The sequence below is a fragment of the Oryzias latipes genome, chromosome 18 (assembly GCF_053564925.1).
Source record: "Oryzias latipes strain Hd-rR chromosome 18, Olatipes_Hd-rR_3.1".
In the NCBI taxonomy this organism is placed as follows: domain Eukaryota; kingdom Metazoa; phylum Chordata; class Actinopteri; order Beloniformes; family Adrianichthyidae; genus Oryzias; species Oryzias latipes.
The window spans coordinates 24477268-24490557 of record NC_136254.1 but is presented as its reverse complement, the minus strand read 5'-3'; the positions used below and the strand labels follow the sequence as shown (position 1 = coordinate 24490557).

At 37.4% G+C, this 13290-nt stretch overlaps 1 protein-coding gene across 14 annotated transcripts in view; it reads right to left on the bottom strand.

The window, feature by feature from the left end:
- Positions 1 to 7049: 7049 nt before the first annotated feature.
- The window catches only part of LOC101167489 (sodium/potassium/calcium exchanger 2), a 79202-nt gene continuing 72961 nt past the window's right edge, over positions 7050 to 13290 (bottom strand). For all 14 annotated transcript variants that reach the window (XM_078936417.1, XM_078936409.1, XM_020711597.3 and 11 more), the window contains 3 exons: positions 13137 to 13226; positions 12763 to 12929; positions 7050 to 10417 (listed from right to left, as the gene is read on the bottom strand). In XM_078936417.1, the coding sequence (XP_078792543.1) occupies positions 10168 to 10417; positions 12763 to 12929; positions 13137 to 13226 (507 nt within the window). In that variant the 3' untranslated portion in view covers positions 7050 to 10167. The remainder of the gene's footprint in view (positions 10418 to 12762; positions 12930 to 13136; positions 13227 to 13290) is intronic.

Sequence of the window (13290 nt, the reverse complement as noted above, 5' to 3'; positions counted from 1 at the left end):
AGATCTTTATTTAGACATAAATATTACTCTGGCTTTCAATACAAATGCACACAAAAGGTTTGTTAGTTAAGTTAGTTTGGTCTTTAATTTTTAGATTTTTAAACGATGATGATCATACATGAGTGAAAAAATTTCATTTTTTATTTTAACCACTGCTGGGATTAAACTAAATCAAGAGGTAGCTTTAACATTCCTGCCAAATGCACATGTCAGACATCTAAGCAAAATGATAGTAAAAGGCTTAATCTGTTGTCACAGTGGTTTAGTATTAGAATAAGTTTGAATTTCTTATTTTATATATTGTTGCTTTTCAGAGACAACATGTTTAAATGGCAAATCAACAGCAGCCGGTGATCTTATTTGTCACAGGATGTATTTTATTCTGAAAGGAACTTATGTGTGCTGCTGTCAATAGTAACATAAAAGCAATCAAACACAAATTATAGTTTGATTTGATTTGATTTATTTATTTCAATCATTGTAGTCAAAGCAATAAAGAATTTTCACATATTTATCAAACTCATTACAGAAATGATGAAATGCATAGAAAAAAAAGACAGAAAACAAAGCAAAAAAGTCACTTACAGGCTCTGAGTAGGATGTAAACTGACTGAATACTACTTAAAGTGGAACATTTTAAGTTGACATAGATAGTATATTGAAAGTAAACTTCAGGTATACTGCCTCACTTTCAGTGTAAGTACTTGCAGTCCACCTAAATAGACAGATTTTTGCTGAGAGATCACATGTAATAAGACACTAGCATGAGTTTCACATTGACATTAGTATGTAAATCTTGTAGAATTTGCTTCCAGCGTTGCTCTTTCTCTCTCTTTTACCCTTCTTTCTGTAATTCATGCAGACTCTCTCTTTCCTGCAGGAACACAGCCTGAAGGCTGGGCCGTGTCTGATACTTCATTACCCGCCCTTGACATCCAGAACACGGGCTCCTCAGGGTTGCCAATCATTTCTTTTTTATGAACATTTTCAGTGTACGTTTGTCCCATCAACTCTGTAGGACAGGATTAACCCTTGTGCTATCCTACGCACTTGAACATTGGGAGTTGGGTCATATAGACCCACTAGACAGTGCTCTGAACCTTTTTTCTTCAATGATTTGTGATCTTCACTGGTGTCCATGGATTATATGAAATCTTTCCACCTTTATCCACCTTTGTCACGGTAGGAATAACACGTCAATGTAAGGGTGGGGTCATCTAAGATAGCACAAGGGTTAAAGATTGCCACTTATTAAAGTCCCGCTGTAATCTTTATTTGATCTATTTTCAAAGCAGTGATCTTTTCTTAAGCCATTTTTAGCCCATACAAAAAAAAAAACGTGTCGTTTTCCAGGACTTCGGTTCTGCAGAGCGGCAGTAGATCATAAGAAATCAGTGCTGAGAACCCGGTCTACACGCTCTCCTGCTAGTTTACACCCCCAGCTTAACATTAAATTAAAAATGGCGAGCAATACAGGAGCTATCCAGTTTGGAGCCAGATGCCAGCTTAGACTTACGTGGATCTAGTCGTCTACAAGTTGATGCATCAGAATGGAGGAGACCAGGAAGCTCATGACCCATCCAGTATATTTTCTGCATCACAAATACGAGCCTTTCTTTACTTCTGCTCCTGATTCAAAACAATTTGAATAAAGAAATACTTAGAAATGCAATTTTGAAAGGCATTTTTTAATATGTCCTCTGTCATCAGAAAAATACAGCAAAACATGTTAAAAACCCTACTTCTATTGGAGTGGTCTTATAAACAGCAACACTAAAACTGGCACCTGAGTTGACATTACAAAGGATTGGGGGTTATTCCAATAAGGCAAGTTCAATCCAGATTTCGGAAATGGGGATTTTTTTTTGTTTTGTTTAAAGTCTTTACCCAGAAGTCTCTATTTACATGTATTTAGTTAGTCATTTTCATTGGAGCGTCCATTACTTCAGAAAACATTTTCTCAATTACTTCCCCACAGAATCTAGGTTTCTGTTAGCTTTTCTTTTCGGGAAAGGAGACTGTATTCTCACCAATCCATCACTGTCTGTCAGCCAGAAGTGCAGCATGAAAGAGTAACTCTGAAATAATGTCGCTTTGATCAACTGCCAAAGGCTGAGGTGAGTTCTTTGAACACACCCTCTGCTGTTTTTGTACCTGGTGTTTGAGTCATATTCCAAACCGCTTCATGCCTGAATTTATTTCCAATAACATAAAAATAAAATAAAATCTTCAGTGTTTTTTTTCCGTTCAAGATGATGCTTTTATAGAGACCAACTAATGTTTTTGGTGTTTTTAACATGTTCTTGTTGCATTTTTCCTGATGATGAAAGATTTCTGTGAAGAAAATGTTGATAAAAATCGCATATCTGAATCAGACAAATTGTTGTGAATCAGACTAAAAGAAAATGCAGTTTGAAAAAGATTGTATTTGTGAAGTAGAAAATATACAGGGCTCCCTGCTCCACTCCATTCTGATGCATCCACTTGTAGACAAATAGATCCACGTACGTCTGTGTTTTCCTCGTCTGAGCTGGAATCTGGATCTAAACTGTACGGCTGGATAGCTCCGATATTGCTCGCCATTTTTGTTGCAGAGATAATGTTGTTGTTTTTTTTTTGAAGGGGGGGGGCTGTGCTATCCTATGTCCCCACCCTTACATTGACGTGTTCTCCCTACCATGACAAAGGTGGATAAAGGTGGAAAGATTTCATGTAATCCATGGACACCAGTGAAGATCACAAATCATTGAAGAAGAATGGTTCAGAGCACTGTCTAGTGGGTCTAGATGACCCAACTCCCAATGGTAAAGTGTCTAGGATAGCACAATGGATAAACAGAGAGCTCTCATCAACGGGGAGGTTAGGGGGCGGGGTTACTTCACGTCAACAGTGAACAACTGCCCCTCTGCAGAAACTATTTACTAGAAAACATTAAAACAAAAAAGAAGGCGTCATCATAATAGAAGACAACTGGGAACGCTTTTAGATTGGATCAAATGATTATTTTGGTGGGACTTTATTTAAGTGGAGTCCAGAATTTGACGGTAGGGGTTAGCATTTTACATTAATCATGTGGTGAGATACATCGACAGTCCTGTCCAGTGAAGGCCCTGCCCTGTGTGCCATCACACACCAAATAAGAGACTTCACAACTCCTCTCTCTAAACCCTTTCTGCACTTTTGAGTAACAAGTTCTTAAAATTCAGAAAAAACAAGGAGAATAAATTCAAAAATGTTGGGTCAAGCAGTTTTGTAACAGTTTATGTTCTTACAGAATGTTGAATAAATTGAGTTCCGTGGTCTCTGATGTTGAGTGTTTGATGATGAGGTCATCTGTGGAATAAATTCTGTCTCATCTCAGCAGATGTGGACTGTTTTCCTTTTTTTTCTTTTTAAAGGGTAAAGTTGAAAATCCTGAGTCAGAATGTCTTTTTATACCTCCCTTTCTGTGTTTTTGCCTCACTAAAGCCCTCTGTCAGATGTTTCTCATGCCGAATCATGAGCCCACATGTGTAAAAAACACATGATTCAAAGGAAGGCCGGCTCACTGGGGAATCATCAAGCGGCCTCATCATTGTTTTCAGGAAACCTGAAGCGAGCTTTTTTACGGTGTGTGACTTTAGGGAATTTTAGGATGATTTTGATTCGCTCCAGCTCCTCTGCTGCTGGAAAGAAAGCGAGGGCAAAATGTGGCCTGTGAGACTTCTGTGCTGAGTCAAAGAGCAGCTGGCAGCAGTTTGCAGATGAGGGCAAGAAACAAATATAGCAGTGGGGGGGTGGAAAAAGTACTTTGTGTCCTCCACCTTTTCTTCAGAAGCACATGGAGTTTTTTCATCACTGCTGAATGACAAAAAACAACAACAAATAAACTCAAAATCGACCAATAAGTAGCTTCTCAGTGATGCTCGAGGAGTTTGGAGGCGGTTAAATCTTGCGGCTGGCGCTAAAGGAGATTTTTTTTTTTAATTTAAGATGGGTGCCATTCTTTTTTTAGTTTTATTTTGACGGCTTCGACCCATTGCGATGTCGCCATTTTTTTCATGGGGTGGGGTCCTCGAAACTCCTTTTTTTTGTTACCAGGTACTAGGTAAATTTTGTTGAGTCTTTGAGTAAGTAGCGAGGTTGAAATTTTCCCTCAAAGGCAAAGTAATAAATAAGAATTGCAAAAAACGACACGGTCCATGATGGCTGCCGGCCATAAGAAAGTGCTGCTTCAAACGTCATTTGTCACATTCACTCTGAAAAAAACTAAGAATAATAAAGTTCAACTTAACCTTATAGGTTTTTCTCCCAACCCTTGCGGTCTTCCAACCTAATCCCTGTCCTCAGACCCTCCTTCTCGGTAAGGAAAAACTCTTAAAACAAAAAAAATAAAAAACGAATTCTGCAACAAAAAGAAGAAATCTGTCCACAGAGATCCTCCCCCCAGAGAAGAGCTAACTGATCTAACTCTACAACTACATCTCTCAATTCACGCCGTTGCTCTTCGTTTTTGGAACTCCCTCCCATTTTCGTTGCGTCAGATTGACTCCGTTGAATGTTTCAAACCTCAGGTTAAGACGTTTTTATTCAGGAGAGCTTTTAGTTGATTTTAGTCCTTTACCACGTTTTACTGGGTTTTGTTTTATTTTATTACTATTGTATTTTATCACCTCTCTGTGTTTTGATTTGAATTTATGCTCCTTTTGTACAGCGCTTTGTGATTCTTTCTGGGAAAAGTGCTGTATTAACAAAGATATTCTATTCTATTCTCCAAATGAAAACAAGTCTACATGATCCATCCTGCTGTGACAATGATTTTGTGTTTCTTTAAGAAGGGAAACCCCCATTTTTTTCCGTTTCCATCCTCTGTTCACAGCTCCTCTCATTCACTGCTGTTGTCTGAGACCCAGGAAACTGTTTCCAATGAAAAGTGCTGGGAAGATCTCATTGGTGTTACCAGGAAAAAAGAAAAAAAAAATCTGGGACTTCCTCCAAAAGGGAAGAAATAATCTTCTAGGGAAAGATCTGAGATCGGGGTTCTGGAAGGGTCCGACTTCATGTGAATTTCTAATTGTCTATTAGTTTAATAGTTCCTGAGGAATGAGATTTAATTTTGCTAGGCAGAAAAAAAAGAGGTTGTCCCAAGTCGGTTTGTGGAGACTAACATGCATGTCCTGTCAAGTTAGGAAACCAAAAGGCCAATTCCTTCCCATTTCCCACATGGAATCCAAGAAACCTGAATGTCATCCAATAAACTGACGTTACCAAAGTTTTTACGAAAAACTCCAAATATTTATAAAATCCGTCACATAGTTTTACTAAAAAAGAAGTTCAGATCCAGGCTGTAATGCTCGTCATGTAATACCTGAAGCAGGGGAAATACAATTAGTAATTTACTTGGAAACCCTCAAGACAGACGTTCTGTGGAAAAACAAAGGCGAAGGAAATTCTGCAGAAGGTTTCCAAAAAAGCTGGAAGACAGTTTGGAGTGGGTGGAAAGTTGGAAATAAAGGCAGGGTTGCGTCATCAAGTTGTAAAGACTGCAGTTTGAAAATCCGGCCACAAGAGGGCGACAAACACCATAAGTTCTCTTAAGAAAATCCTGCTGGACATTGACAGTCAGTGACTCACCGTTTTACCAAAAACTTTTTTGCAGACTTTAGAAGTATTTAGGAGTATTTTTTTTTTTGTTAAAAAAGATTTTAGCATCCAGTTTGAACCCACTATTTAGGGATGAATGACTGAGCTGAAGGTTATTATGTTATGTTATCTCGTTTTTCTGTTGTCGGGAGCAGAAAATGTAAAAATGTACTTTTTGGAAAGAAAAAAAACCAAGACAAGTTATTTAAAAATGCTTAAAGTATCAGAAAAACACTGCGAGCTGGAATATGGCATATTTTAATCTACATATTGTGCACAAGTAACTGTAACCCTTCACTTCAAAACTAGGCCCCTTAGAAATTAGTCACAAATTCCTGCTGGAAAATCAGCCAAAGGGGTCAATAAATAATGCACCTACCATGAATTCTTTTTTTCAGGAAATTCTTTTAGAAACATTTTCTCAAACTAGGATCATTATGCTATTAAAAATACTTATTGACACAATTATTTTTCTTGCAAGACAAAAAATAAAACATTTTTGCTTGAAACAGGGGTCTTTTATTTACTTAAGATTCAGTTTTTGCAGTATTAATTAAACAAAGTGAAAAAAGCTGAAAATTTCAATGAACTTAATAATTTTTTTTTTATTTAGCAATAAATCTACAATAGTTTTTAAAGTTGTTCAAAAATAATATAGCATTTTCAAAGTGACAACTTCTTGTTAAAGCTTACTTTCTTGTTTTGGGGAATTAAAAAGAGAAACAATATATTATTTATTTCTTTTTTACATCCGTACTGCTAGATAGCTAAATTGAAAAATATTCCGTTTCTTTTGCTTGTGTCAAACCTCAGACTTGAAATCTACTGAAAGGCAGAAAAAATGGGTTTAAACTCATGTAAATATATACAAGATATTTAATAAATCATGCAGGAAAATCAGTTGCTGCTCCGAAAGCATGTCATTAATAATTATTCGTTAGTAAATTGCAACATAAGAAGAAAAATAATGTTATTGTGAGGGTGTGTACAAAAATACACACTTATAGGGTTATTTATGGTGTGTATTTCCTGGAAAAATGAAGAATCAACACACAGTGAGCCAAAGTTATACATCTTATTTCTTCTATACAGACACAAAGTCTTTTTCATGTCAGGGTCAGAACATAAAGATTTTATAAATTGGGGGAAGGAGGGCAAAAGGGTGGAAAAATACCAGAGTGGAGGGCCATCAAAAAACAAAAGCATTGAAAATACCCCATTTCTAACAGCTTTATTATTATTGATTTTATTTTATATAAAAAAATATTGCTTTTGGTATTTTTGCAATCCTTAAAAAAGATTGTATTGATGATTTCTTCATCTTTTTCATTAATGATACCAATATTGACATAAAATTGTAGCTCCGCCCCTGTTTCATGTTATATTTCAGATTAAATGTCACCGATTAATTTGAATGAAATACTCACTTGTGTAGTTGATTTATCATCTTTATTTATTCATATTATATACTTTATGTTTTTACATAGAGACATATTTCTTTTAAACATATATAGATTATATATGGTTAATTTGTATCTGTATACAGCATATGTACATCTCAAATAAATCTTACATTAACACCAAGAAAAAAAAAGAACATTTACAGTGCAAGAATGTTCATCAGTGGTTCACTTTCACAGTCTCTTACCCTGGTAAAACTACGTTTTTGTGCCGCGCCCTTGTGCTGAAGCGACTTGATATTTTTTCTTTGCCCTCCTCTGCATTCCTGGTCTCACTCAAATAGAGAAATGGGAGGGGTTGGGAACCTGATGTTTGGACTAGAGCAGCTTTAGAAACAGGAAAAAATAAAAAGGTACAGAGAAGACATAGTTTGGGATTTTCTTTTTCTTTTTTACCCATTATCACATTCAAATTGTTGAAAATTAGGCTCATCTGCTTTGTGATGTAATGTGTGAATAAGTGAACAAAATATTGATGCCATATTACTCAGATCTGATACTAAATTTGACTTTTGGAGTTTTGTAAACAAAACGGCAACAAAAAAAAAAGCATTTCTGAAGCCCAAATTGCCCTTTTTGTCCTCATAAAACGTCACAGTATTCTTTGAAAGGAGGGGAGGGGAGATGAAACTGTGGGTGAGGTGGGATCACATTAGCCAGAATGTGTGGGCCTTACAGTACATGAGTCATCACAGAGACCATAAACTGACTCCTCGATACATGGAAACACACTTCTTTATAAGTTGCTGTATTATTTGGAGAATTGGTGAATCAGAAGGGGCAATATGGTATTTGAAGATCTCATGGTCCTAAAAAAACAAACGAAACAAAAAAAGGCTGGGGTTTTTTTTGGGGTAATGCGCGTGTCTAAAAACATTGATGATACTAAAGGGCCATCTGCATACAATACTAATGTCCCCCCCCCCATTTAATAGAGCAAAACAATGTTAATAAAAAGGCATAAAGAATACATGTGAAGCATTTAGACTGCAAAAGAAGAAAAGATAAACAGTGGGGTTTGTATTTACAACGGTAAAATAACCAACAAGTACTTGGCGTTTTTCTCTGAACGGATGCATAAAAAGTCAACATACAGTACGCGGTTGGTCTAAGCTCTGCTGTACAGTCTGTGGGTAACCAGCCCAGAATCCTCGCATGCATTTGACCTTACACATTCAGAGAACTCACTATTATTTTACAGAGAACTCCTATGAAGCTGCTGTACAGAGGCTGTGTTGAGGTAAAGCAGGTATTTCAGGCCAGCTCTAGGAGGAAAGGGTTATTTTTGAAGAACTGGCGCCCACTTTAAAATGTGGGACTTAAGACAAAGAGGACAGCTGGGGGTGGGAACAGACGACACATGTTATATTGCCGTAAAGTCTGTGATTTTCCACATTCTATGTAGCTTAAAGAGGTTGTGATTATGAATTGTATGCAGTATAAAACACAGATGTCTTCTTTGAAATTTATATGTATATAGATATATATATATATCTCTCTCTATATATATAGAGAGATAAATATATATATATCTATATAGACATATATATAGATATATATATATATATATATATATCTATATATATGTATAGAGAGAGAGAGAGAGAGAGAGAGAGAGAGAGAGAGAGAGAGAGATCAATCTGTCACATCTCTACTTATGGATAGGTTGAAGGAGCAGTTTTCATGTGGTGACTCCAAATGCCGATTGCACACATGCACACCAAAGCACCTTTGATTAGAAAAGAAATTGCACAAATTTTTATAGATATCATTGACCATACATGTTAACAGCTTCTACCTAGAGATCAAGCACTGTTTTGCATTAAGTAGTCATGAAACATTGTTGGAAAAGTTTACATTTTGGTATACGACTTCTTAAATGTAATTTGATAGGCTAATATTCACCTTCAAATGTCCTTTTATGTTTTTTTCCTCTTCATGCAGTTAACACCTGAACCTTCTACCTCCAGCAGCTTGACTAGCTGGTGATTTGAGCCAAGTTCTACAGTGAACAAAGCACTAAACATTGACTAATCTAAGTCAACCATGATGCCTAAACACTGTAAAGTTCTCTTCAGATGGATTTTTTTTACACTGATTTAACTATGGAGCACTAATGAGCCTAGTAGTACTCATGCATTTTTCCCCAACTAGCACAACACATTGTAGGCTAGCATATTTCAGAGAATCAAGAACTTTAATTTGGCTTTTTTTCTTTTTTTTAAATGTATCTTTATTTTTTTTTTAAATTAGTGCATGTGACGCGTGATCAGTTCTGTTAAATCAGAACGTGTGTGCTTAGTTAAAAACATAACAAACCAAAAAAACAGCAGATTGTCAAGATGGCTTCGTGTTAGCTAATACTGCTAATGCTACAGTATGCTATTGCTAGTAATGGTGAAGCCAAAATAGAAATTCACTTAAGGAAACATTCGATGGTGGCTGATAGGGGAAGATAGGAACTGAAGCGTAGATGTGCAAAAAACAAACAAAACAAGACACTAAAAGTAAGAAGTTCATGTATTTTCAGAGAAATCCAGAGAAAAAAAAATCAGCTCAATCAGGCGTTTAAAACAAAACACCCGTTCGTTATCCATGTATTCACCCACATCCCTGTGCTGCTGGTGAAGCCTCAGTGTGTGCTTTCACCTTCTCAGCTCAGTCACTACATTTGCAGATTGCAGGAGTTTTGCAGAATGCAGCTCCACATCACTGGTTGCAGTCTGGATTCTAGAGAACCTAATGGCATGCATAATACTTCTATATTTGGCATACGTCCCCCCATTTTACCTGCCAGTGGAATAGTAATAATAATAATAAACAAAATTCACTTTGTGAACTGGTCAAGACAAGCTTTTGTCTTTGTTGGTTTACCCACCTCCTGGTGCCACCTACAATAATCAATAAAAATGCAGGAAAATGTCACTTTTTAAAATATTTCTATGCTATTCTCATGTACGATTTGTATAATTGTTATTTTTTATATTATTCCTGGTACAAAGAGTTAGTTGGGAGCGACAGCAGACAAAACGGATGGTTGTTGGAGTGGTAGAGAAGGAGAGCGGGGTAGCTCCATGACAGGCGCTCAGATCGATACCGGGCAGGTGATCACCCTGTCCTCCAGCATGACGCTGACCACCAGGAAGACGAAGTACAACATGAACATGATGAAGCCCAGGAGCTTGCTCATGCGCCACTTGCAGGCGGCGATGGAGATGATGACAAAGAGGAGCATGAGGAAGAGGAGCACGATGGCACAAAACAGTCCGTTGGAGCTGACTTGTACCGGCTTCAGGCCGTTGAAGAAGGACCAGAAGAGCCAGGGGAACGGCAATCTGCAAACAAACAGACACAGCGTCCTGAAGGTCGTGGCGATTTGAGGAAAGTCATTGGTGGTTTTTCCTTCACTGTGCCATATTGACATTCAGACCTACTCCCATCACCGTTAGAGCTATTTTATAAGCCAAATCAACAAACCTATGTCATTTTCTAGGACATACCTTATTTTCCGCGCTAGAGAGCGCACAGGATTATAGGGTGCATTGTCAATAAATGGTCGATTTCTTAACTTATGTCACATATGAGGGGCAATAAGGGAGACAAAAGTCAGAAATAAGTTTGTCACTCAGTAAGACATTACTGCGTTGACAGACAGACAGACAGACAGACAGACAGACAGACAGACAGATAGATAAATGACTTTATTAATCCCACAATGGGGAAATTTCATTTATCTTTCATGATTATTATTATTATTATTATATGAATATTTAATTCATGATAACTAGTTTGTCTTAGCAATTGTTTGTAACACGTTAGCCACTTTACCGTTTTCACAATACCTGTAACTCCAAGCCTTGTTTGGAACACGTAAAATAAAATACTTCTTCTTTCACTTTCGGCTTGTCCCATCAGGGGTCGCCACAGCGTATCAGCCACTTTACAGCGGAAGATTTGCATGGTAATCTTGGCAATGTTTTATGCCAGATGCCCTTCCTGACGCAACCCTCTCAAATCAACCGGGCTTGGGACCGGCACAGGAGTAGAGAAGGGAACAGGGAGCAGCCCGGATTCGAACCCAGGTTTCATGGACGGAAGGCGCCGCAAACCAGCACGAGCTACGTAAAATAAAAGACTGATAACGCTAAAACAAATGTTATGTATGACTACGGACGCTGGGACACGCTAGTAAAGTTACCATATTAACAATACCTGTAACTCCCAGCCTTGTTTGGAACACGTAAAACAACAGACTGATACCACAACACAATTGTTACTATGACTATGCTAACTTACGACGTTGTTGATAACACGTAAAAAAAAAAACAGTTGGACGCCGCTACACGTTAGCCACTTTACCATATTAGGAATACCTGTGACTTCCACCCTTGTTTGCAACACGTAAAACAAAACGGACCGATACTGGTAAAACAAATGTTACTATGACTAGCTATGCTAACTTCTTATCATTGTTAGTAACACCTAAAAAAACCAGTCTGACGCCGCTGCACTTTAGCTTCGTTAGCATATTCACAATAACACCCAACTTAACTTTTTGACAGAGTGCCGTGTACCTCTCAGAATCGCGTCAACATCAGTTAACAGAACCAGAATTGTCTAAATAAACTGGGCTCCGGATTACAAGGTAAACTGATGCTTTTTGAAAAACATTAAGGCTTTTACTGACACACTTTAGTGGGGAAAATACAGCAGTTCCTGCAGTAGTTCATTAGAAATTCACCCCTGAGTTGTGGGCAGGACCATTGGCACTGAGCAACCCCCTTTGCCTCCCCACTGCTGAGAGCTCAGAGCAGGGATCATGTAGCCCATCCAGCATATTTTCTACATCATAAATACAATATTTTTCAAACTTCAATTTTTGTTAGAAACACCAACAACACATTTTTACTTTAGAGTGGCTCTGTAAGAACTCAACACAGGATTAAAACTGAACTGCATCTGAGACAGGTTGTAGTTGTCCTCCAGTTTTCCTGCTTGAAGTGATTGGCTAAAGTAAAAAACAGAGCAAATAAGGATTAAAAAGACAGGGGCCATCATTTCCTATTTTATTATGGAGTAAAAACAACTATAAAAACCACCTAAAACTAGATGAAGTGTGAAACACCAAAAAGTGCATTAATCTCACTTTATTTCCTTTACATTTTGACTCAAAACTGTCAAAAACAACATCTTATAGTCCTGTAATTACTAAACTGTGCTCATTTGGCGTCTTTTGAATGCACTTGAAACATCTGCCTTTCTTTTAATATTATTAAATAATTATGCACTCATAAAAACATATACAGAAAGCCTGATTAAATATAAATCCTACAGATTTAGAGTTGGACTAAAAATGATCTTAACATCCACGATAACCATAATAGTGGAGGAGAAGAGGCCTCATATTCTCTTTCTTTTTTTTCCTTTTTATGTAAGATGTTTCCCATTTGGTAGATTTGTATTGCAGTTTTAGGGCAGGAAACCAAACTTAAGAAGAAGACAGTCAGAATTAAATTAAATTAAAAACAGAATTAATAAGCTAACGTTTTTTTTTTCTAACCCTTTCTAGTGAGATACAGAATAAATCAAACAAGTTGCACTGATAACAGCAATAAAGGCTTTAACTTTGGAGGCAAAAACAGAGTTAGGATGTAAAGGGTGCTGATGTCGGATGACATACCCAACAGTGATGTCAAAGATGTTGGAGCCCACAGAGCTGGAAACAGCCATGTCACCCAAACCCTTGCGTGCCACAATGACGCTGGTGATTAAGTCTGGGATGGAGGTACCAGCTGCTAAAATAGTCAGACCCATGATCTCTTCCGTGATCCCAATAGTCTCTCCGACCTGCAATATGAAATAAAGAAAAAAAACATGTTTGTTGTGTTTCTCATATGATGACTGAGGTATGAATGCAGAGTTTTGTCTTGAGTGAGACGGCTGCTATTCTGTCTGAGTGAGAAATTGTCAGATTCTTTTGCATATTCCAGGTATAAAAGACACGATCAGATTTTTCTGTGTTATATAAACAAGTGAGATGTTTTGTTTGTGTACCTGGTGAGCCCACCAGACCATAAGGTAGGAGAATACTGCAATCCAGGTGATGGAACCCAAGAACGTGACTGGGAAGAACTTCTTGGATGACTGGAAGTTGAAAAGGATCATCAGGGGATTGTTGCACAATCATATCACGCTGATGAGATTTGGT